At 40.6% G+C, this 27217-nt stretch overlaps 1 protein-coding gene across 1 annotated transcript; it reads left to right on the forward strand.

Moving 5' to 3' along the window:
* The first annotated feature begins 20290 nt into the window (after window positions 1-20290).
* Window positions 20291-25475, forward strand: LOC114479815 (protocadherin-8-like). The gene is made up of 3 exons (XM_028473702.1): window positions 20291-22957; window positions 23820-24045; window positions 24778-25475. Exons 1-3 carry the CDS (start codon window positions 20504-20506, stop codon window positions 25128-25130), a joined length of 3033 nt encoding a protein of 1010 aa, XP_028329503.1. The 5' UTR covers window positions 20291-20503; the 3' UTR covers window positions 25131-25475.
* The last annotated feature ends 1742 nt before the right edge of the window (window positions 25476-27217 follow it).

Below are 27217 nucleotides of genomic sequence, written 5' to 3' on the forward strand. Positions count from 1 at the left end.
TACAGAAAAAAAACAGACTTACTGCAGTAATTGATTATTTTTGTTGTAGACAATTATTTAATAATAATAGCAATAACAAAATAATATAACAAGAATCCAGTAACTATAATACAATAATAAAAACAATAAACAATATTTATTAATGATAATAATGATAATAATAATAATAATAATAATAATAATAATAATAATAATAATAATAATAATAATAATAATAATAATAGTAGTACAATGAGAATACCAGTAGCTATAATATAAAATATTAATAATAAATATGAGAATATGAGAATATAATGATAATTCTAAGAATAGCAATAATACAGTAGTAGTAGTACAATTATACTATAATAATAATAATAAAAACCTGAGCACATCTGAACGTTTTCTGGGTTCCTTTTGTTCTATCTATCTATCTATCTATCTATCTATCTATCTATCTATCTATCTATCTATCTATCATGCCTGACGTTTATTACAAACAAAACCCATGAAAATTGCTTGAGAATTGAGCAACTTTCACTGTGTAATCACATCATTCCTCTATAGGTGTAATGCACAGTAGGATCGACTGCCACCGTTCCAAGATGGCCGCCCTCTAGACGCACCGCTCTGGTGGGCGGCAGCAGTCGATGCGGCATCTACGTATATAATGCCTATGGCGTTAGCCTCCATGTTAGCATGTTGACTCGCACTAGCTTCTCCTCCATGTTAGCATGTTGACTTGCACTAGCTTCTTCTCCATGTTAGCACGTTGACTAGCACTGGCTTCTCTTCCATGTTAGCATGTTGACTAGCACTAGCTTCTCCTCCATGTTAGCACATCGACTAGCACTAGCATCATCTCCATGTCAGCACGTCAACTAGCACTAGCTTCTCCTTCATGTTAGCACATTGACTAGCACTAGCTTCCCCTCCATGTTACCATGGTGACTAGCACTAACTTATCTTCCATGTTAGCACGTTGACTAGCACAAGCTTCTCCTCCATATTAGCATGTTGACTAGCACTAGCTTATTCTCCATGTTAGCACATTGACTAGCACTAGCTTATCCTTCTGCCCTTAGTGCAGATATTTGTATAAAAAAGTAAGGATTAAAAGTAAAAAGTTGCAATAAAAAATACTCAAGTAAAGTACAGATACCAAAAACGTACTTAAGCACAGTAACAAAGTATTTGTACTTCGTTGCTTGTCACTTCTGCTGATACTAAGGTAGGTTAGTGTGTTGTTGTTTAAAGCTAAAGAGTTTTTATTCATGCTGAGGATTCTTCCGTAAAAGAGTATGTCTGTCATAATAACACATATTAAAAGAAATGTCACAAACCCACGCTGTGAATAACGACTTCTTTTTCACAAGCTGCAGCAAAAACCTGTTTCATGTCAAGCACAGACGCCTAATTTGTGTGTTTTTATGTCTCTGATCAGTAAAAAGAAGACGTTTGAGCATGGCGGCGCCGAGAGTTTTCAACGAGCAGCGGGTCACCGTCTGTTGTGACAATAAAACTTGACGCAGAGCGTTTCAGTAGGGAGCGGAGTCAAACATGATAAAACGCAGGTATTGTTGTAACGTGAACCCGAGTGAAGTCTAGCGATGTGTTTGAAATGTGTACAGTCCCTAATTGTTCACACATACTGTTGCCTATAGTCAAAGACACATCTCAGAACTCTCCAGTTATACTTTCATGAATACTACACACAGATTGAATGTATTCATGAAAGTAAAATTGGATTGTGCTTGCGTACGGTTTGACATGAAAACATTCATTTGAGAAAGCAAGATTGGGATCACATCATGAGAGGCCAACATGATTGATTTTCTTTTATTACATATCTCCTTTTCAGCTGATCGCGTACACTCGAGTGTGAAATTGTCTCGCGCCGAGCCACTCTTCCTGCCCTCAAACGGGGACAAATATGCCGTGCTTATCATGGAACAAATAAACACATCTTTCAAAGCTCATTTGAGGTAGCACACAGTAGCTGTGTGCTACCTTTGATGGTGGCGTCTCATTTTGAACCCTAAGTGAGAAACATAATCAAAAAAAAAGCATCTTAGAAACATTCCTCGTGATATATTTCACATCTGCCAAAAATAGAGAAAAATATGCAAACACATTCATGTCATGAACATCTGACAGTCATGACTTAAGTTTGTGGGTGTTTTTTTTTTTGTTCATGTTCATTTTAGTCATAATTGGAAATGTGTTTTTAATGTATAATTTTTCAGTTAGTTAGTTTCAGTCTTTTTATTTATAGGTTGTGTTTCAGTTGGGTTTTATTTTTGCTTGTTAGTGCGATTTGTTGTTTTTTTTTTTTTTTGATGACGTTTCTGTGGTAATAAATTCCTGTCTGTTTCTTCACTCCCTGTTTTTACAGTATGTTTGTGTGAGCTGCTGGAGACAATAAAAAAAAAAAGTTTATCGATAAAGACGTAGTGTAGGCTTCATAGATCAATAAATGGAAGATTATTTGCTTGAGAAAAAATAAGAAATGTTGAAATTGCCAGTCGGTGTTGACAATGTCGAGAAAAGTTTTGCACATTACATCGTGGGATGTGGAGTCTCGTGAACGGATGCATAAAAGTGACTTCGCTTCATTCTTACTGTGATTTCTTCTGTTTCTTCACCAGACAAGGAGGACAGTGGTTTCACATGATTTTTGGTCTATTTTGTTTCCAGTATTTCCTGTGATGTCACCTCACTCTGCGAGGCACTTCATTTTGGACAGATTTGGATCTTTGTGTGTGAACCCAAAAATAAACATCTTCCATTTCAGTCTGTGAAAACACCAGAAATCGGTTTGAAAGTCACTTTGGCAGAGTTTTTGGTGTAAATACAAGAAATCACAGTAAGAATGTACTAAAAACACGTCTATGCACCAGTTTACAGGACTCAACATCCCACAATGCAAAGCGCATTTTTTTTTCCAACAATGTCAATTTTTGAGCAACAATTTAAACCTTTTACATCTTTTTTTGAGCAAATTATATTCCATTTATTGATCTATGAAGCCTACACTATGGCTGTGTTCGTAAATGCACCCTCCGTACTATAAGATGCAAACTCAATAAGTATATAGCACTGTCTACTTTATAATATGATATGATTAGGATGATGACCGTGAAGTTTCACTGAAGTTTCCCAAGATGCATTTCGAACCTACAACAACAAAAACCTGAAGCACACTAAGGCTAAATATCTCCTTTAATTCTCCACCTTTGAAAGTTCTGAAAACATTTTGAGTGAGAAAGTGACTAAGTAGAATATCAACATGCGGTTATTTGATCCATAAAATTTGCAGAAACACATTTCATGCTGACATTTCGGAGATTTTCGGAGACCCGCCATTGTGCTACTGACAAAACTTCCGGTTAATTTCAAAACAAGAGCCCTATTTACAAATAACATTGAAAAACCAAGAAGAGATGTTTTTGTTTTGAAAAGGGGATGTTTGATTTTTAGCCGGAAGCTGGTTCCAGGACGATTTTACATTCCGCTCGCAATGCATCATGGGGCGGTTGAGTATGACTACTGTGGACACTGTGCATACTTAAAAAATGTCAGGATATAGTATACATCTGGGTATTTCTCGCGTATTTTATACTATCTAATGTGAATGCACTACATACTCATTTTGACATCAGGCTTAGTATCAGTAGTAAGTTGTTATGCAATTGCGAACACAGCTCATGTCTTTGATTCCCTCCTGTTTTCACATAAGTGTGTCTTATTTCCTAATTGCCTCCACGTCCTACTTAAGCAGTGTCTGAACACTCAGTGAGTGCTGCTTCCTCGTGTGTTAGTCGCTATCGTTTGGTCATTTTTGGTTTGTACTTTTACTCTTTTTTTTTTTGCATTTTTTTTTTTGTTTTTGTTTTTTGTTAATTACCAGACTTCTGATTTAATGAAACTATTCCTGCCTGCCTTCCTCCTTTATATGGATGTATCTAAACAAAGTCAGTCCTAGGGTATCGCATCCCAACACGCTGTATCTCCATATGCCAACACACCATGTTTATTCTGATGGTGTCATCATGCAGCTCTGCAGAAATCCTGGTAAGAATTCATTGCAGGATTGCAGGACTGAGTTTAGATACCCTGTCTGAAGATTTTAGTTACTTTTATTTATTTTTTTATCTTGGAGTTGTGCATCTTTTAGATTTCTCCACGCTCCAGCGCATTTCTTTTGTAGGAGTGTCTTGTTATGTTTTTGATCACATATTTGCACAATTCTGACCAGCAGGCGTAGGAAGGCTACTAAACCGTGCAGTGCTGCTGTCCTCCAGGAAATTGAGTTTGAACTCAATCTTATTCCGGGCTGGCTGTTGGTTACTTATCCGATATGTTTGTCACCTGTGTCTAATGTAATGACTCAAAGGATCTGCATTTAAAATACTTTGTGTCCTCTCCTCTAGAATGACCTTTAGGAGGATGTTTCTTAGTTGCATCTTTTTACACTGCATTTATCCAGTGTTGCTAAACATTTGTATCTCTCACAGCTGGCCCCTGCCTTTCTCTGTACGTAAATGAGTTCTGCTGCATTTAACTGCCATTTTATTCTGAGTTGCTGTTGTCTCCTTGCTTTTTTTTTTTTATTGCAATAATGTGTTTTCATTTTATTGATGTAAAGCATTTTGCGTTGCACCTGCCGTCTGAACTGATCTATAAAAATAAAGCTATTATCATTATTTGTAACTCATGCGAATATAAAGCTGTGCACTCGCTCCATAAAAAGCATTAATGGTGCAGGTTTACAGTTGCAGGATGTTTCTGTAATGCTAGAAAACACAGAAAAGTAAGAGTTGAATGTAGAATAGGCACAAACATGTTTTTGGATGTAACTTTAGTCTTTTAAAGATGTGTAATAGCTCTAAAGTGTATTTTAAATCGACTTTGGTGATGAAGAATAAAAAGGAGGAAAAAAGAGCATAACGGCTCCAAAGGGCTCGAAGCTGCAGCAGGAACATTTCCCATTACATCTTCCACACTGTGAACACACTCTAAACACGGTGCTGCTTTCAGCCAAACCACTTCATTCATCCAGCTTTTATTCACAGTTCATCCACACTGAGGCTCCAGGGTGCTCGAGTCCAATCCAGGCTGGAAAAAGCTCTAGCACCCTGGACAGACAGCGAGACCACCACCACAGGCCCAAAACACTCTATAAGCAGCAGTCACACACATTCAAATTTATAGAAATGGCTGTAAAAATGTTATACAAGTTTTGAAACGGTAAATGGGTAAAACACACACACACACACACACACACAATCCTTTGCACCTTGGTTCTCAACCTTTTTAGCCCACGACCCCCAAAATAAAGGTGCCAGAGACCGTGGACCCCTACTGTACCAGAGGGTGGTTGAACACAGACATGAACATTGAAGAACAGTCATGTGGAGACAGGGCCATCTATGAGGGGGGATAAAGGGGAGAGCTTTTTGGGTCCCATTCATAAAGTCAGCAAAATGATAACATTTTTTTTATGACACTGTTATACAGGAAGGTTGTTATTATTTGCGCCATAAAGTACATAGTCAACTTAAAGATGTAAAACATTGTTTTAATCAGAAATAAAAGGGGTTCAAATTGACCAAAAATGGTGGAAAATGTGATGAAATGGGATTTTATAAACCAAGTGTCATGATTGGCATAAAAGTGGCAGAAGAAAGTAGGAACAGTTAGTTTAAACAGGCAAATAATGGGTGTGACAAATTGTGAATGTGGCTGAATTGGAAAAAAAATAAGCATTAAAAGTGACAATAATGGATCAACCTATGTGACATTAGTCACATATGTTGGAAAAGTGGTGAAAAGGTTTATAAGTGCCAAAAATGTCTTGAAAATGTGTAAAAAAGGCATTTAAATTTCATAAAGTGGCAGAGATGGGGGGAATGTAGCAAAAATGCATTAAAAGGAGCACAAATATGGCAAGAAAAGTGGATGAAAATAGGTTAAAATATGTAAAGTTTGATGTAGTTTCAGAAAAAGGGAAAAAATGAGCAAAAATTGTCTCATAATGTTCAAGTGTTAAGCCTACAGTTTTTATGTTGTTTTGTTCTTCAGACACTTGAAATTCTGTGGCTGACGGTTGGAGCACAAAGGATCAGTGTTTTTTTTTTTTTCTAATTCAGTGACGATATCACTGTGAGCGTCCCTGAGTGAGTTGTTCGATTTGCCATTTGTTTATTGGACTAATTTGTCATGATACGTCAGTCATCTCAGATCTATGAAAAACCATCTGCTTTAGGAGACAAAAACAGTGGAGTTAACTTCATGAATGACAATGAGAGAGAGAATGGAGCAGGGTCAATAAAATCTGTCCTTGTGGGATTCTGATTAGCCTAATTTTGGACAAAGTCTATATCCGTGATGTGTTTGAAAAGATACATTGGCCCTGTTGTTCTGTGGGTGAAACCAGGCTTAGTAGGAGAGATCTTTGGACCAGCATCTGTACATCACATGGTGCAACACATGAACCCTGACAGTAATACTAAAACAGATGCCAAGCTGACCCTGACGGAGATTCTGTGTTCCCATTGGAGTATATGGACATTTTTAAAGAGTGCCTAAACCCATAGTTATCAGAGCTGAGGTGTGTCTAGGCTGGAAATGAAAAAAATGCCTTTATAATTGGCGGAGCTCCTGGAGCAGTTAGGACACACCCAGTCTGTACTATAAAATCTTTGCTACGCTATTTACCTACTCAATACCAGTGTTGTGCTCGTTACTGAAAAAAAAGTAACTAGTTAAGGTTACGAGTTAGTTCATTAACAAAGTAACTCAGTGACTATTTTGATTACTTACACCAAAAAGTAATGCGTTACTGGAAAAAGTAACTTTTGAGTTACTTATAATTAAAGAATGTATTATTTATTTTGGGCCATTTGTGTTCATACAGCTTCATATTAGTGCTGTAATAATATAACAATCCACTGTTGATCAACTGCTATAAAACAACCATAAATGATGTGCATATAAAGCACAAAACAGCTGCTCTAAAATTAAAACAGTAAATTTTCAGCCTGAGCACAGTAATGTAAAGTAAGCTGCGCATATTCCAGGTGCACATTCTGCTGTTGAAAATGCTTATAAAAATAAATGTGGAAAAACTATTTCACAGCATTTTTCTCAGCTTCACAATGCTAAACATATCAGGCTAATGAGCTGCTGTTAGCAGTGACTCAGCAGTAGCGACAGGCTGCACATTTACAACAACATACCGTGCAATAGTTTGGCTGATCTGTCCCTGGATAACAGTCACAGTCCGTTAAAATCCAGCCGCAGCGTTAGCTTAGCTTCACTGATGCATCTTTTGGAAACAAAAATAATGCTCGTATTTACACTCTGAGAAGCTCGTCCTGTTGGCGCACGTGATGTAAACAGAAACACGCTGACAATGCTTCTTCTTCTTCTACTGTTTTACCGTGTTTGGCACGGCATCCCGCAAAAATATGTAGCGCCACTGTAAACAGGAAGTACACTGCTGCTAGGAAAGTAATGGACAAACGCACCATACTGTAACGGTAACTGCGTTATTTCTTTAGAAAAATATTGCGCTACAGTTACTGTCAAAAGTGATGTTGGGGCGGTAACGCGTTACTCAACACTGCTCAATACTCACCATAAGTACCTCTCTACACACAAATCTCTCAATCCAACCTCCTCACCAGATATCGTAGAGTCGACAGGTGCTAGTTTTAATAGGAGGAGGCGGAGCTAACAGTGGCAGTTTGTGATGAAAGCTGCTTCCATTGTCCTCCATCTCAACCAATAGCACAATTTGATTATAAAACCCATAGAGGGCAGTCTTACATTTTTACAAAAAATAGGGTACGCCAAAGTGCAATACTTTATTCAAAATGTCAAAAGTTGGACAATAATTAATAAACAAAATTGTTTCCAAAATCATTTTCTCTATACCAGAAAATAAGTGACAATGGCAAAGATGCAAAAACAGTCAGGAAAATATTAAGGCCGTGGCTATTCATGCGGAAACGTATGAATAGACTGTACGTGTGAATAGCGCCTGTAGGAGCCATATTGCTCATTGTTCTAATTTTATGGTTGTTAGAAATAATTTTGGTTGAATGGTCTGGGAGTGGGAGTAGCGTGTGGAGTCAACGTGGTGTTAGTTAAAATTGGATGAGAGTGGAGCCACACAGTCTTTTGACCTCTCTCTCTCTTAGCTCTCTCATTTTGCTTTTGTCGATTAACCTGTTGCTGTTTTTCTTCAAGTAAACATTTAAACTTTACTACGTGGTCCTGTGGATTTTTTATACGTATGAGGAGTTTTTTGGGAGCGTCAAACTAAGGCTGCACTCAGTGGACACCTACAGCGCCCCTCATTGGCCAGTTTAGGTCACGTGATAGGTGCACCACGTGACTTAAAGTTCCATCAGTTTTATTTTAGCTCATATTTATTTTTTGCTACTCCGCTGACCCTTTTATTTTAGCCCTAACTTAAACCCTATCCCTAACCCAGGAAATACTCTAAAATGTATTTTTTTCTTCGTATATGTATTTTTAAAGGTGGAATTTGCCATGTTAAATATGTTAAAATGAAAAAAATATATATGACAAAAGTGGGTTTCGAACCCACGTTAGCGGAAGGAAGGATCCTTGAGTGTGGCGCCTTAGACCACTTGGCCGGTGAAAAAACACAGCCACACAAAACGTTCCCATAGTCCCGGAGGCTATTGAAACATTTCCGTATCAATAGAAACTTTGAAATATTAATAAATTCCCTAAATATCAAGTTATTGTTGCTCTGGACACAGAAGTGTAAGGTAAGGAGAGCCTGTTTACACATCACAAGAGTTAGCTCATTGTACGTTAGAAAGACTCTCCGTTTCCCTTATGTTTTATAGAAGAATTTTCTGTAACACTGTACTTAAAGTTTTATACATAAGGCTGACATTATTATGACATGAAACCTGTCATGAAGACTGTCATAAAGTGTCATGAAGGCTGTCATAAAGTGTCGTTCCTTACCCTAACCTTAACCCTTGGTTACCCTAACCTTTAATCCTAACCTCTAACCCCATGAGATTCCACCACCTAACCCAAAAAATGCCAACATAGCTCCAAAGGTGTCATAATTTAGAAAAACAACACTTAATGACAGCCTCCATGACACCTTATTCATGCCAGTGACACACAATGGCAGCGTAATGTGTTGGTACTAAGTCTTCCTGTTGTGAAGGCAATGTTGTGCACGTGTTTCTGCTTCTCAGCGTGTGGCTGTAAAAACATTGGTCTGTGATTGTCTTCAAACAATACCTTGTTGATTTATGGATTATCATCATCACAGACACTCATGGTTAGCGACCCGCCTCACTGTGCATCAGATCTGACTCATCTGCATGCAGTTTTTTGATTTTTAAAGGGAGAAAAATAATGGGAATGGACATAACTTCACATGAGTGATACCCAGACGTCTGCCATTCCCTCCCTCCACGCTTCTCTTAACTCATCCACCCCCATCTGTTCATCTGAGGCACAGACTGGCTGGCTGCCGCCATCAGGTGCGCACACATACACACTCAGCCTTGGAGCATGGAGCCATAGCTCCTGCACTCACTGCAGGTCTACAGAAGAATGAAAGAAGACATTTGGTGAAACTTGGATTAAAAAAAAAAACCATTTGAGAAGACTTGAGGCTTCAGATTCCCCCACAGCACTTAACTAAGTCCAGGGCCACAGATTGGTCAACGTAACACACCATATATTGTGTCTTTATTCAGGGCTGATGTGTGAACCTTTATGTGCGCTCTGACCTCCACAACATCCTGCTCCAGAGTGATGGAAACAACCCAAGACAAAAGTGGATGGGACTGAAAAGCAGTGAAAAGAAGAGTGAAAGGGAAGATGGGGGGAGTACGTGCAACCCTTTAAATCACCATTGGAAACTCATTAGAAAGCTGGCGGGGACGGGCGTAGAAGGCCGCACAGATTGCGCGCTCACGAGCACAATAGTGGCTAATGAAGCGGAAGCGAAGAGGGAGTGTCCGCGCACACATTTCTTTGGCTGAAAGTTTCCCCACGATCTGTGTGTGGGGTGTAAAAGTGGTATTCATGAGATGTTAACCGTTTTGTTTTGTGGGCAGGAATTTATTCAAAGTGTTGCAGCCATCAGCGACAGATGGGCTGGAAGAAGATGGATCGGAGCAGAAGTTAACTCAAAGAAGCAGGGATCTGAATAAAAGCTTAATGTAACTGGACGTTATGGGCCTGCTGGTGCTCTGCTGCCTGTCAGAGCCTGCTGCTGCTTTAAAGGATCACATTCAGACACGTTGACACCAACAGGTCTGTTTAACATAAACACTATCAACACCCACATGTTTGGGTGGAAGATTTTAGTGAATTTAGCAGACATATTAGCATTCAAATAGTTCTGAAAGCTTTTTGATTGTGATTAAATTCCACATTGATGGAGATATTTTGTTAGTTATTACATGTGTCAAACTCAAGACCCGAGGGCCAAATCCGGCCCTTTAGACTAGAGCATCAAATTTGGCCTGCTTGAGAAAGTAACAATGATAGAAAAAACATGAAATATTTTGTAAATTACCAACTAATTCAGTTGTAGATATCTCAGTCCCTCCAAATACAAAAAATCAATTAAAATTAGTTTTGTTCTAATGCCTTTTTTGGCCCTGTTATGGAAATCTTCGAGCATACAATATATGTCTGATAAAATAAAGTCAAAATAGACCAAACTATATTTTGTGGATTTTATTTCAGAGCTCTGGCATGGAAAATGGGTGCAGATGAAAAGGTCTTACCGGGGGGGGGGGGGGGGGGGGGGGAAATGAAAACGTGGCAATACACAGTAACAGCTAAAATGTCTTATTGGCTGGAAAAGAGAAAATGATCAGAAAGGCTGATATTGGCTAATCACACTGAAGAGGGAAAGGGAATACGTTTTTCCCAGCTCAGCACACCTGCAATAACTTTGTTATGAGATTATCTGTGTGCTGACACTAAGAGGGAATCTTTGTGGGAACAAGACATGTTTTGTGAACTTGTCTGAGAGAGAGACATAACACTGGAGAAACAGAGCTCTGACATTAGGGGGGGAGAAATATACATACATAACTATCTATATTGAAATCTCATGAGCTCAGAATTATAATGTGCATATAATTCTACCATTACAGACACTATACTGATATCAATACCCAGTTGTGTAGTATCAGCGGATACTGATACATGCCAATACCGCAGTGTTTTAGAAAAAAGATATGACCTTGTTTTTCTTTCAATTCTTAACAGCTGCATACTCACTGGGATGTAAAAATAATTGCTATCATGGCTTGATCTGGCACTGGTTAAACCTTTGTGAAACAGGAATAAAATACTAACAGAGTAAATGACTTTTGTCTCCCGGGTATGGGTGACAAATGAATAAATATTTCTGAAACCTGAATTTCGGCTCTCAAATGCCAACTCGTTACCATACGTGTTTCTGTGATCAGGAGTCAGGGCAGCAGTGAGAGTTGGAGGAGGATTGGACATCGTTTGAATTTCAACGATTCTGTTTCTTTTAGGAGACATGGTCAAATAAGCTGAGCTAACCATGAACCTCTCCATGAATTTTAATCCTATGAACTTTTTACTTTTTATGAACTTTACTCAGAATTTCTCACAGGGCTGTTTTCAACTAGTATATGCATTTGAATATAAATATTATACATTTTCTTTTCACAACCTGAGTGTGTGATGTTGCAGCTACTTAAACTTCTAACTGTGCTCCCAGTGGTGTTAACCTGGTACACAATAATAAGGAACAACTTGTACAACCTAGTGCAAAATATCATCAGTATTAAATCAGAAAAAGTTCATGTTTATTATTATTATTATTATTATTATTATTAATAATAATAACAACTTTATTGATCACAGTTAAATTATTTCCTCTGCATTTCACCTATTTGTTATGGAGCCCGGTAAGGGACGTGGATAAGATAAAGAAAAAGGGAGTAATTATGTCAGGATCCCAACTTACTACGTCGGGGGCATGAGATATTAACTTGGGGCCCGAGTTAATAAGTCAGGACCTGAGGTAGTTAAGTAGGGGAGGCACGAGATAGTAATTCAGGGCCCGAGATAATCAGCGGTTTAAAGTAGAATTCTCATTTACATCGCGCATTACAGTAAAGCCGTCAGAAGGGGACGGGAGCTTCATGGTGTTTCAAAAACTCACCGGAGCTGCTACATTGCTTTCTTGTCATCCTCTCTACTACTACTTATTACAGGAATAGTCCATTCAAGGTGATAGTCCACTGTTTTGTACAACCACTGTGTAGCACTGGGTCACAAACACGTCAGATCATCTCAAAGGTGAAACGAGGTGGTATAACGGATACTAAAAATGGAACTGATTGTAACTGCTCCCTGGGTGCTACACCGTGGCTGCCCACTGCTCCTCAGGGAGGGGTTAAATTACACATAGCGTGTATATAGATTTACACAAATGACAATAAAGTGTAAAAAATATTCTATATTAAACAACAGTGTTTGTTTTAGCTGTGAGGTAGTTTGAGAGGGAGGAGCTCACATTCTTATAGGGTAGGAGGAGCCAGGATTGTCAGGAGGAGGAGTTTCAACGATGTGAAGTCAAGTAGTGAAAAAAATCCAACTTGCCCGTTTGAAGCTGACTGTTTTACAAAATTTGGAATAACAAAGGAGGGAGGTAACAGAACTTTTTCATCTTTGGCTTGTGTCTGTGGGACTTATTGCAGGGCTGACATAGATACAAAACACATTATTATAATAATTATAACCAAATTATGTAATACATTTTTAGTAAGTAAAACTTATAATATCTTATCGAGCAGTGTGGACATAGCAGCTATAACAACCACCCAACCTCTATTGGCAGGAGCATCCTTTACTTTACACTTTCTATAGATCATACAAGTTAGCCAAATTAACCTGCAGAGCACTTAGCCATGCATTTAATCTCGATAAGGGTTGAGGAATACTATACGTTGAATGAAGTCATCTAGCCTCCATTAGCGAGGAGCCCTGCTTACATTGAGACTCTAATGTGAGGCCATGACACCAGTTGGTCAAGTGTTGCTCTCAGGGCTGATGGTGGCATTCACTGCTAATCATTTCTATCAATGGCAGTGGTGGGTTGCGAGGGGAGAGGGTCTCTCTGCTGTAGAGGCTTTAATTAGATAATTAGTGCTGGGAACCAATTAGGGATCCATGCTTGTGATGGCACGCGAGTTAAGAGGAGAGATGTTTGATGGGGTGAGGGGATGTGGGGTCAGAGGGGGTCCTGATCGATGATCTTAGACACCCCTCTCTCACACACGTACACACACATTGTTCCTTTGTCACCCCCCCCCTCCCCTAACTGCACCCCACCACTCTCTCATGCCTCCAAACCGTTCATCTGCTGGACAAAAGAGCTCAAATCAGCCATTTCCATCTCAAAGACTTAAGCTCCGACGAGAAGCACGGACCAGGCGACCGGCTTCAGACCTCAAAATACCCTGCAATCACTAGAGCAAATGGATACACAATGCAGGAGAAAAGGAGACGGGGAGAGAAGGGGGGTGCTGTCTAAAGACATATTTATATATGTTAAAGAAATGCTAATGTGAAGAATGGAGAGGATTTCAGGGACTCTCTCTAATTCTGCTATTGTTCAACTCGCGTGCAGACGAGTGAGAGTGACACGAAGATCACGTGAGAGACTTGGTTGTGTGTTAGAGCGCGTGCACGTGCAGGAGGTTTTAATCCACGAAGCGAGGCCAGCAAGGTGTCATTGTGTGTGTGTGTGTGTGTGTGTGTGTGTAGGAGAGAGTGAGCGAGGGCTGAGCAGTGTTGTGAGTGCTGCGGGTGTCCTATGTGTGTACGTGTAGGCAGACTACACAAAACACAAAGACTTGACCAATGTTACACACAGTGAGCACACTATTATTACTGTGGTCACTACCTTCAATGCAGACAAAAGAGCTCTTACAGTGCAGCAATGGAAATAAAAGCAAGGTCTTGTGCATTTGAACGTATAGTAGTGCAGCAACAAATTCATCAGCATGTTTTCACACAATGTGTGTCTCCATTTTGCCGCCAAAACCACTCTAATCCATCTTTTACAAAGAAAAGTGTCCTTGTTTGCAAATAACTGTTCAGTGGGCACAGAAAGTGATTCAGACTGGATTTCTAGATAATAGAAAAACAAGTGGGTCCTTAACATTTTCTTACTTTATTTGTACTTTTCATTTGTTGTTATTGTTTTAACTTTTTAGAATGTCAACTTGTTTTTGCCTTTTACAATTCTTTCTTAAAACCTCAAGTTCTAAAAGCCTCATGTGGAAACGTTTTGTAAATTGGATTTTGGTATATAAGCACTTAATGTATTTTTAAATTATTAAATGTCACAGCATCAATGTGACCGTGTGTCCTTATTAAATACATTTTATATAAATAAATTCACAATACAAAAACCTTTGGGAATCATTGCTCCACAACATGGAGCTTTCATTAGAAAAGTTAGTTCAATACTGGACGAGTGATCGGGAGAATCTATGGCCAATATTCTGATTCCACCTGACTTGTGTGGAACTTTTTTTTTTTTTTTTTTTTTTTTAATTAAGATTTAGTGCATTTAAAAAAGGAATCCAACATTCCTCAAAGCAGTTTTTTTTTCCTGAGATCAGACATATTTTCTATCCTTCCAATTCACTAATATTGTATTTTTTTTTGTTCTTTTTTAAGCTATGGTGAGTGCCGCAAAGATTGATTGTGACTGGTTTGCCGGAAGATCATGTCTCATATCAGACACAGATTTGGAGATCGGGGAATCCTGTAGTCCAAAATAGTTAAGAGTTTCTCAATAATTCGAGACAAAAATTGCTGTACAGGGGAGCATAACCATAAGGCATGTGAATAAGAATCAGCTGTTCCCTGGGTGCACTGGGAGCAAATGTCTGTTGGGGAGAAGCACATTTTATGTATTTTCTGTTAGATAATGTGGGTTCTGTGTAGGACCATGTATTGAATTAGCTGATGGTTTGTGTTTTTTGTCATCTTAAAAGTATTACAACAAATTTCAGTCCAGAAATCGGTATTGGTGGTGATTTGAAAGTTCAGCCTCCCTTTTAGTGATTGGTAGGTGAATAGAGTTAGTATTTGAGAGAGCCTTTTACACCACCTGTGTGGATGTTAATCAGCAGTTCGTCTTCATCTCCTATCAATTTGGAAAAGTGCTGTTTCCAATATGTGACACATCAGTGCATTCCCATATATACAAAGACTTTAACTGCAATTCAAGGTCAGTACCAATATACTGCAGTTAAAATAAAATCACTAAATTGTCTAAAGGTACAAACCTTGGACCTTGATGTAAATGTCATAGGACACTGGTAATATCACAACCACATTAAGAAACCAATCCTGATAATAATTGCAAAATCAGCTTTTCCAACAACATATAATATTTACTTTCTTAATATATCAGTGCAGTTCAGAGTTTTATGGGTTATTATGGCAGCATGGCACAACCTAGTCATATACGTTTATGACTGACATTTCTTTTATGAACGCTTACTGTATATACAAGGCTACACTCTGATTTACAATACTGGCTCTACTGTAGACTGAAGGTTCAGCAAGTTTACCTTGGTGACATTTACCTTTTGCTTTTCAATATTTCTGCCATTCATTTTTTCATAACCCTGAAAAAAACACAATAATAAGTGGGGGGAAATAAAAGGGCGTTGGGTGTGTGTGCTGTTTGTGTGACTGCTAGTACTATAAGTGTGTGTATAGTTGTGTGTCCTCCATCAATCTCTGGATGATCTGTGCTTATCTTTTGGGACAAGCCTGACTGTGTCTAACTGCACGCTGCTTGACTAGTTGTTGTCCATTCAGGTGTCTTCTATTTGACTTTCGGTGGCAGATGGGGTCTTTATAGGACATGCCAACTGATATTAGCCTCTACTGAGAGGCAAGTGTTGCCTTTAAAAAAGGCTGGGAGCGTGCATGGCTGGGGGAGGGAAAGGAGGGGAAGGAAGGAGAATAAGGGAGAGTTTGTCCACTTGTGGAGAATGTTGAAATCTCCTTTAAATCCATGACGGGGCCCTGAATTCACTTCTCTCTAAATGTGTTTTAATGGAAGGGACCCTGATGCCTGGGACCATTCGTCTCCCATCTACATGTAATGAAAGAAGTCCAGGCTGAGTCAGCCTCTGGGAGGGCGGAGGGGGTGTTCAATGGCTACATGTGGCTTTGGCTCATTATGCTGCAGTTAGGCAAAAGGCTTTGCAGTGGCAGCAGGGGTTAGAATCCCCATAGACTGGCTTGGGGGCCCACAATGCCTGCATGGATGGCTGCAAAGAGAGGCCCTGCCATGCCATTATCCCTCCACTACTAACAAGGGCTTCATAGGCCTTTGATATAATCTCACTATTGAAATCCTGATAAATCCCCCTCTGCGTTTGCAGCCAAATCCCATTTGTAACGGGTTTGTGGAGAGTTGTGAGAGTGCAGTAGAGACTGCCAAGTGTGTGTGGGTCTATCCTATCACCTGCCCCTCTCTGTTTTGGCACCCGAGGCCAAGGAGAGTCTGCTACTGAAGCGGGTCGTTACACCAGCTTTAATGGAAAAATCCGCCTTCAGCCGCACTCACACGACATCGTGTGAGCTGATCTGAGTCAGCCAGAGAAAAAAAATCAATGTTTAAGTGGATACACTTTCCCAATTGTGTCTCAGATATGATCTGATAGGCAAACAATTACTGGATTACAACACGGGGGGTGAATGAGCTGAAGGCAGAGCAAGTTTATGAAATTTATCAATGAGAATAACATGACTGAAGCCTTGCCATCACCACTGGTTACACAAATTTTCAGTCTTATTACTCTACCAAGGACGTGACATTTTTACCGGCGTTTGTCCTTCCGTCCATCTGTCTGTTACTGTGGATGTTTGTTAGCAGGATATTAAAAAAAGTTCTGAATGTATTCAAATGAACGTTGGAGAGCTGATAGACAATGTCAAACGTAAGAATGAGTTTGATGTTAGACATGATTTGGAATGTACTGTAGATATACAGTATTATACAGAGGTTTTTGAGCAAGTATATTTCAACAAAGTTATAAACGGATTCAAATGAAATTTAGTGAGCTGATAGACAATGTCAATTGCAAGAATGAGTTCGATTTTGGAGTTGATTCATCAGGTATTGTGGATGCACTCTCCAGAACAAGTTTTGGAGCCTAATGTGGATGTTTGGTGGGTTTTACAGCACCACCTGTTGGTGACTTGGAGCCTATAAACTTGGCGGAGGTTTGCGCTCTCAGAGTGCTCATGATATAGGTACTATTTTCATCAGCATTTGTTTGTTTGTTAGCAGGATTTTGTCAAAAGTACAATTTTGACAAAATTCTAATCAAAGACAGACCTTGCATCATGGATGATTCCAGATTTATACTCTGTGGATCAGTTTCAAAAATGTAAAAATCCCTCTTTAATCATTGGTGAAATTTCAAAAACTCATGTCTCGGTTCATAATTGACTGATCTTTATGCAATATAACTCAGTTATGTTGGGTTGGTTCCTCAATTTCAGTTTCTTCTGGATGGGGACCTGATTACGCATTTAATCGCAATTCTTTTTTTAAATGGGGGTTTCGACCCACTACTATATCGTTAGTAATGGGGAAAGAAATTACTCCAAGCCTTTAAAGTGTGAATGATCATGGTACCATGATCAGGATCACTGATCCAGATAACTGCCAAGATCTGGCAAAGTGGATATTTGGCTCTTGGGGAGGCATGACAATTATGGCACCATTCAGAAAGACAAATTTAATATAGTGATGAGCTACAGCATCAGAACAAGCAGAGCTACAGATAACCCAAATAGTAAGTTAGCTTATAAGTGGCAGTAAACAGTATTTAAGCCCTGATTTAAATGAGCTGACAGCTTCAACTGACTAGTTTTTTCTGGAGGTTCGTATCACAGGTGGAGGGCAAAACTAAACTAAATACTTCAGATCATGTATTTTGGTCAAAGATGGTTCAGCACTATATTTTAATACCAAATGCATTAAAGTACCCCTAATTAAATATGTCTTGGATCTAAGATCTAGAATTTGTTATTCCTGTCCTGGAGGGCTGCTGTCCTGCATGTTTCACTTTTTTCTCTGCATAACAACTTTAAGCATGATGATGAAACATTGGGGAATGCTGTGCAGAATAAGGGAGATAACAATTAGGATTATTTCCTTCAAGTGCCTGGAAGAAAGAGAAACCCTAACTCTAGGAATAATTTATTTATTTATTCAGTTATTCAGTTTTAAACACAGAAAGCTGAATGCACAATAAATACACACTTTAAAGTTTTCAGTTGTGCACTGTTAAAGTTTTAATTAACTGTTATGTGTTTATAGGTTAATGTTATGTGTTGTTTTTTAAACTGATTGTACAGTGGAAGGGCTGGTTGTATGTCTGTCCTTATGTTGCTGTTATGCCTTTTTAAATTGCCTCTTGGGGACAAATTATGTGATTTAAATTGCATTTTTTCAGCCAATCCAGGTTAAAAGCTGTCGTATGTGGCCTACATATGGGCTGCTATGCGTGATTGGGGACCAACTGCATTAAAACAGTGATCCAGTTTAGTGGAAAACGGTAACTTTAGTGATCTGAGCTGTGACCTCAGCCTGCTATATAACATATTTAAGAATGAAATTAAGCCTTAAAGCTATCATGACCTTACAAATGTGTCAATAACTTTTGTTATTTATTATTATTAGATCATTTAAAGCATTTATTGGGATTTACTGGAGTATTATCTGTGCTTTACAATTTGAGATTACCTTATTGTCCAACAGCAGTGCCTGACCTCACAACAATTAACTTTTTTTATATTTTAAAGCATTTGCTAGAATCACGCAAGTTATTACATGTGCATCTTATCCGAAACTTCCAGATTTGAGATTTTAAAAAATGAGATTGCGCTGCAATAAATATCTAACTTCACAAAAAGCATTTTCAAAAAAATTTAATTAAATTAAAAATAGAAAAAAACATCATAAACACACAAGTCTTGTGTGATGTGTCAATTAAATGTCAATCAAATATGTCAGTTACTTGCTTTTTTTATATTAGATAATTTAAAGCATTTATTGGGATCAAGTTTGTTAGTATTATCTGTGCTTTACAATCAGGGACTACCTTCTTATCCAACAGCAGTGCCTAGCTTCACAACAATTTACTTGCGTTATATTTGCTCGAATCAAGGCAATGTATCAAATCTGCATCTCATCCTGAACTCCCAGATTTGCTGCAACAATTGTCTGACTTCACAAAAAGGCATTTTCTTAAAGAAATAAATATAAACAAAAATAAACAGAAACATAGCTGTCCGCGACCCGCCCAGTACAGGTCTGCAAGCCCACTTTTGGAACCTGACCCACCAGTTGAGAATCGCTGATTTAAAGCATTTATTGGGATGAAGTTTGTTAGTATTCTATCTGTGCTTTACCCAGAATTCGAGATTACCGTTTTCTCCAACAGCAGTGCCTGACAACAATTTACTTGTTTTTATATTTTCAAGTATTTGCTAGAAGCTATTAAATGTGCTTCTCATAAGGAGATTATGCTGCAATAATTGTCTTGACTTCACAAAAACCATTAAAATAATAATAATGAATAGAAATGTAAACACACTTGATCCCCAAGTCTTTTAGAAATGAAAAAGTGTAGTTGTTGGGGCTGCCTTTAATCTGGTTTAAACGAACTGACGCAAAGGCAGACGTCCCAATACTTCTGGCACACTGGCTTTAGATGTGAGGTTGCAGAGAGGACAAGCCTTAAGACTGGAGCATGTAGCAGCAGAGAGGAGAGGAGAGGAGAGGTCACTGGGACGCACATCCAGCACCAAGCTCCTTAAAATTAAAGGTAAAGCTTCCCGAACAAACAGCCCTATTCAAAGGCTTTGTCCTCTAGCTCAGGGACACTGCGCATCTTTGTGCTCCCCCCCCCACCACCCCCAAACACACACACACGCCCGCGCCTTCAACTGCCCCGGCAACACAAACAACAAGCAACGGAAACTGTAGCAGTATTAAATCAAGGTCTACCCGCGCATCATGCTTATAGCGCCCATCACATATTTGGTGCCAAGTTCCAACGAACAGTCCAGGAATGCCTAAACAGGGTTTAGAGGTCTTTCAGAAGTCCCCCCCCCCCAAGTCTCAGAGCCCGGGATTGGTCACAGTGCGCCTCATTTGCATGGCTCTCCATATAAACCCACACGCACACACTGCAGCCCTGTTTGAGACTGAGCAGCTCACCTTCAGTTCCCACAGAGCGGAGCGCATGCTGAGTGCGCACCCACGTTTGGACACGTCCATGGATTTACATTAAAAACACTTGCACATGCAGGGCAAAGAAAAAGGTGCTTTTACAGGGTTTGTTTTTGCTTAAACTTTCACTTAAAGACAGTTTGCTGATTTCAGTGTTTGGACCGTGAGTGTATCAGGATGGGAGAAACAGGGTGGAACACACAGTGGCTGCTTCTCCTGTGCGTCTTTTTGACAAGCCTGGCCGCTGCCACGCAGGGAAAGACAGTGAAGTATCAGACATTTGAGGAGGACGCACCGGGGACAGTCATAGGAAACTTGGCCAAGGACATCTTGTCTTCTTCGGGCAGCTCCAGGAGCAATTTCAGGATGATGAAACAGTTCAACTCGTCCTTCATCCGTCTGCGGGAGAGCGACGGGCAGCTGAGCATCGGGGAGAGGATTGACCGGGAGCGCATCTGTAAACACACCCTGCAGTGCCTCATCGCCTTTGACGTGGTCAGCTTCTCCAAAGAGCAGTTCAAGCTCATCCACGTGGAGGTGGAGGTCAAGGACATTAACGACAACTCCCCCGAGTTCCCCCGGAAAGAGTCGAGTCTGGAGATCTCCGAGAACACCGCGGTGGGGACGCGCATCCCGCTGGACTTCGCCGTGGACGAGGACGTGGGGGTGAACTACATCCAAAGCTATCAGATCTCCGTCAACAGTCACTTTTCAATTGATGTGCTGAGCAGAGCTGACGGGGTTAAATATGCGGAGCTGGTCCTGATGAAGGAGTTGGACCGGGAGACGCAGGGGTCTTACGCGCTGGAGTTGGTCGCCATGGACGGTGGGAACCCGTCCCGTACCGGGACGACCCGCATTAACATCAAAGTAAAAGACTACAACGACAACAGCCCCGTGTTTGACAGGAACAGCTTCTCTGTAGACCTGCCCGAGGACGCACCGGTGGGCTCCCTCCTATTGGACCTGAACGCTGAGGACCCGGACGAGGGTCTGAACGGGGACGTGGTGTACGGGTTCGGTCCGCAGGTGCCGACTGAGATACGGCAGCTGTTCAAAGTGGACAGGAAAACAGGGCGGCTGACCCTGGAGAGCCCCATTGACTTTGAAAGTAAGAACACGTACGAGTTTGACGTCCAGGCCAATGATCTGGGTCCGAACCCGAGCCCGGCGATCTGTAAGATTGTTGTTCAGGTTCAGGACGTAAACGACAACGCACCTGAGATCTCCATCACCCCCATGACCTCCATCACAGCGGGGATCGCCTACATCACTGAGGCTGCAGCCAGGGAGAGCTTCGTGGCCCTGGTCAGCACCTCGGACAGAGACTCTGGAGCGAACGGACAGGTGCACTGCACGCTCTACGGACACGACCACTTCAGACTGCAGCAAGCCTATGAGGACAGCTTCATGATTGTGAGCACGAGCCCTCTGGACAGGGAGAAGATCCCTGAGTACAACCTGACCGTAGTGGCTGAGGATTTAGGCTCTCCTCCCTTCAGGACTATCACCCAGTACACCATCAGGCTCACGGATGAGAACGACAACGCTCCGGTGTTCAGTAAACCCGTCTATGAGGTGGCGGTGGTGGAGAACAACGCGCCAGGTGCGTACATCGCCACTGTGGTAGCGCGGGATGTGGACATGGGGTCAAACGGGAAGGTCGGGTACAGACTGGCAGACACGTACTTCATGGGGTCCCCCATCTCCAGCTTTGTGTCCCTGGACCCCGCCAGTGGCTCGCTTTACGCGCTCAGGAGTTTTAACTACGAGGTGATGAAGCAGCTGGATCTGCGCATTACGGCCAGTGACGGAGGCTCCCCGCCGCTCACCGGCACCGCCAGCGTCTACGTCCGGGTAGTGGACCAGAACGACAACGCGCCCCTCATCACACACCCAGCTCTCAGCAACGGATCGGCGGAAGTCCTCCTGCCCCGGGACGCACCGAGCGGGTACATCGTGACCCGAGTGGAGGCGAGGGACGCGGATGAAGGCGTGAACTCGGAGCTGTCCTACGAACTGGCCACGGGTGAACCCTCTGTGTTCTCTGTTAACAAAGCCACAGGGGAGATCTACCTCAACCAGGTGCTGAGCCACGACGTGGGGGAGACTGTAAGTCTGACGGTGACGGTGAGCGACAACGGGCGGCCCCAGCTCACCTCCACCGCTGCGCTCCACTTTCTACTGATCGCAGGGGCCCCGCCGAGCGACCGCAACGTGTACCAGCCTGGGGGGGCGGGGGACGGGTACTCTCAGTGGGACCTGTCCGTGGTCATCATCGTCGTGCTGGCGGGGAGCTGCACCCTCCTGCTGCTCGCCATCATCCTCATCGCCACCACCTGCAACCGGAGGAGGCGGGACAAGAGCGGAGAGGACAGCGACTCGTACGGGGACAAGGACACCTTGGAGCGGGGGCGGGGTCACGTGGTGGAGAACCCGCTGTTGCCAATGCACGGACCTGAACCAACGGTGGCCTTTGACGCGCACTCGTACAGCAGCAGCCAGCCCGGGGGCTTCACCCCAGCTCACCCCGGGGGCACTGACATGTGCTCGGCCTCAGAGGACGGCAGCGAGGTCCCCTGCGTGTACGACTCAGAAAACACCGGCAAACCACGGGGGAACAAGCACGAGGTGAGTGCGTGCGCCTTTACGCACAGTGAGCCCACTCAGCAAAATGTGGTTGAAAAGACAACGTCAATATTTGGTCGAAAAAGGTGTAATTTTCTGGTCTAACTAATTAATTAATGAATTATAAGTGTTTCATCTACCTTCCCCAAAACACCTAAATATGGGAACCTTTGTAGTCAACTTGTACCAGGATCAGATTAGAATTTTTGGTTTATGTTTGTGGGCTTGTTATGTTTGAAGTTGTTACAATACCTTTTTCTTTTTTCTTTTTTTTTTTTAATTCCAAATAAAAGGGTTAAAACTGTTGAGCTATACGTACCCCAAATGAGAAGTCCTATTTCCAATGACAATTTAATTTTTGGCCCGAACTTCGACCAAATGTGCTAAATCTGGACCAAGTTGGATTTCAATAACAACCCAATTTCAACAACTATTGTGAAATCATTTGGACCTATAGTTGGATGGCCCAACAGCAACTCAATTTCTACAAATATAATTGGGCTAAAATTGGACCAATTTTGACAGTAAAAGAAATAAACCCAATTTCAACGACTAAACAAGGGCTAAAATTGGAGTACGTTGGACGGTCCAATAGTAACTGAATTTCAACGACTGTATTTGGGTTAAATTGAGGCTAAGATGAACCGACCAGATTTAGCCCAAAAGGAACATCTAAATGACGTTGAGGTGTGCACATGCTCTTTGTGCACAAAACTGACATTTATGTGTTTATTCCTTTATATTTAGTGTCTCTGGTTTGGTTTTTGTTTTGTTCTTCGCACCATCCACTAAGTAAAATTCTTTGTATTGTTTTTAAAGTGGACTTGTTGAATAATGCTTTTTGTTTCTGATTCTTGTTTCTCAGGGATACTCCACTCTGCCAGGATATGGGAATGGAAAAGAGGCGGTGAGGCCCATCACCATCTGGAAAGGAAACTCCTACACCACCATCTCAGCCAGGGACCCCGCCTTCAGCGGCAAAGACAGTGGGAAGGGTGACAGTGACTTCAATGACAGCGACAGTGATGTCAGTGGGGACGCTGGCCTAAAGAAAGATGGAACAGTGGTGATTCCCATTGGTGCCCAAAATGGTGAGAATATAGAAAGCGTTCTTACATGTTGGTCAAAAACACTGGTTTGCTCCATTTAGAGTAAGAAAAAATAATCGATTTCATGATATATCGCAATATTTCATTGCACGATTATCGTATCAATCCAAAACATTTCGAAATCAATTTTTTAAATCATGTTTCTTAACAAAAAACAAAACAAAACAAAAAAAAAAAAACATTTAATTGCACTAACATATGTATATCACGTTAACTCCTGGTCATTAGGTGTCAGTGAACCACACCAGACCATGTTAAACTACCTCCCTCCTCAATGCATTTTAGCTTGGAAGTTGATTACACTTGATTTTCATAAAACATACTGGGCACTTTTATAGATGTATGCGGTAATTTATTTATTTTTCTTCAGAATTCAAGAACTTAACAGAATCAGAATCTGTTGTAGAAGCAAAAGTTCAACTTTTTTGAAAAATGTCATTTGACATTTTCATAATCATGCCACTTGTTTTTGATATTTGTAGTTGAATTACAGTTATTTACCATTTACTTGTTCTCGCAAGTTGTAAAAAAATGAAATAAATTGTATTTTATACCATTTTCTACTTGTAAAGGTGGAATTTGTAATCACTGATATCACAGTATATCGCCATGTATATCGTATTGTTTAGTATCGGGATATATCGTATCATGACATGTCGTCACATTCATGGCAATGCAGAGCCTAACTTTCATATCTCTTTGTTTCTCTCTCAGCTTTGTGGGCCTGCACCAGTGAGTGTAAAATCCTGGGTCACTCAGATCGCTGTTGGAGCCCCACAGCAGTGAGAGCCAACGCAGCACCATCACCAGCACCCACCCTCTCCTCCTTCAGCACCCTCCCCAAAAACGCATCCATGCCCACGGACTCTCAGCGTAGAGACACCTACTACCAAGCCCACATCCCCAAAACTGTGGGTCTGCAGAGCGTGTACGAGAAGGTGCTGCACAGGGAGTACGACTACGTCCTGGTCACTCCACCCAGACCTGTGAGGGTTCAGGAGATCAGTGATATAAGCATCCCTGTTTACAGCCCTACACACTGTCCCAACAATGACAATGCACACTAAACACTCATGGAAATGTAAAGTATCTTCAAATGTTTGTTTTTTTTTTATTTATATTGTAACTATGTGAAGCAATTCTAATGTTTGTGTTTCTGTTTCAATGTAAAAAGTCACATTTGAAGTCCATTCAATCACTGAAACATTTTTGCTGGACATGAAATGATGTATAATATGCAAAATTTGTACATAAAGAGATATTTTATTTTTTATAAAAGTATTATTGAAGTACAAATGTGCACATATGAACTGTAATTATTAATAATTAAGCATGCATTCTATTTAAAAAAAAAAATGTTCCACAGAATTACTCAGTTTGAGTGCTGGAGACCTGCAATGTATCAAGTTGATATCCCGCGTAAAATTATTTGAATGCATTATTAAAAAAGAAATGTAAAGGATCTTTTTTTTTTTTAAATCACAGTAAACCTCTGAAAGGAAAATAAACTTTGAAATACTGTTCTGAACGTTGCTGCTGCTGAGCGTTGTTTCTGTTTCAATGAGATCCAGGAACAGGTGAGTAGGTTAAATGGCCTGGAGGAGGAGGAGCCATCAGTCACCAGTAAGAGCCAACAGGCGTCGCTGTTATTGCAGTGGTGGCAGAGCCGTAGATAAAGAGAGCTGGGGCTGTGTCCTTGCAGCCTGCAGAAGAAGGTCAGTGAAGTTTTCCCTTCTCTGAGAAATATAGACTTCATTGGTGAGATGCCAGGGAAGGCGCCAAGGACTTTCAGCAAATCAGTCCAGTCACTCATGCATACAGAATAAAATCCTCCAGTGCTGCTCTCTTTTTTTTTTTTTTTTTTTTTGTATTATCACTTAATAACGTTGTTTATTTGCATACGACCTGCATGTAAAGCAGCAGATTAACATATGCTTAGGATGCTTTTACAGTAATAAACCCTTTTTAGATGTGCGCGCACGGAGAGCTGCTGCGCGTGCGTCAAGGAAACGCATGTGCTGTTTGCAAATGTGCACCGACAGTGACAAAAGTATTGGGACAGCCAGTGGCCAATGCAGAAGATGATCAAATATTTGGAAAATGGGTCATTAACCGGGATCAATACATTCAGGTATGCTAACCTGAATAAATCTATTTGCCAAATTGACAATATTTAATTATCATGTTATTTATTAATTTAACACAACCAGAAAGTGGTATTAATGTTGTATCATTACAAAAGTGTATGACTACATATGGGGACCAGTGCACCAATAAAACAAACATACTTTACATGCACAGTATATGGTGGACATGACACACGGTTCTATCTCTGCAAAGAGCAATGGTCTCAATGTCTTTAAAATCATGCAAAAAAAAAAAAAAAAAAAAAATACAATAATTTCAGTTTGTTTTCCCAAATAAATGATATTTTCTGTATTGGTAATGCATGAAAAACTTAAATTTCTAAGTTGAAATGTTCAAAGAATAGATCATTTCTATGCAGCCCCCCCCCCCCCCCCCCCCTCGCCCTCCTGCCCCCCACCACCACCAAATTGGGGCCCTAACCTCATCCCTAATGTATCATTGGTACAAAAATGATCATATAACAACATGCATTTACCTTGACAACCCTTATCAGTATTAAATAATGTACTGTCTGTAATAGTCTATCACAAAATAATCAACCGTTAAAAGGTAAATAAATAAATAAATAAATATTGAAAAAAAACAACTTCAAACTGAAATAACAAATAAACAAATCTGAGTCGTAAATAGAACTAAACATGAACGTGTGACTTTTACAGCAAACTATAGTGCAAATGAAGCAGGGGGATAAGAAGAAATAATAGATATCTATACTATGTACTTTACTAGATGATATCTAACTTCTACTAGTTCTCTAGTAAACATGTTTGGTCCACCTTGTTTACTAGTAAGGGCTTTAAAAGGCTTAAGTTTAAGGATTTTTTTTACTAGTGAGTTTTTCAGCCTCAAAGTCACATGCAATTGTATGAACTAGAGATCTTAATCAATGATTAGTTTTTGCAGCTCATTTTTTGACATGCTTGATATAAAGGATACATCGGCTAATAATTGCTCACTCAGCGTTCCACGCGCTCCGAGAGGATGCTGACAACTTCATGTTCAGCAA

This window comes from Gouania willdenowi, chromosome 17 (genome assembly GCF_900634775.1).
Source record: "Gouania willdenowi chromosome 17, fGouWil2.1, whole genome shotgun sequence".
Lineage (NCBI taxonomy): Eukaryota > Metazoa > Chordata > Actinopteri > Blenniiformes > Gobiesocidae > Gouania > Gouania willdenowi.

Excerpts from the sequence above, each read along its gene's own strand:
- LOC114479815 (XM_028473702.1), top strand. The coding sequence starts at position 20,504 with ATGGGAGAAACAGGGTGGAACACACAGTGGCTGCTTCTCCTGTGCGTC. Across the intron at positions 22,958-23,819 it reads CACGGGGGAACAAGCACGAG|GGATACTCCACTCTGCCAGG; the intron begins GTGAGTGCGTGC and ends CTTGTTTCTCAG. Across the intron at positions 24,046-24,777 it reads TCCCATTGGTGCCCAAAATG|CTTTGTGGGCCTGCACCAGT; the intron begins GTGAGAATATAG and ends TTTCTCTCTCAG.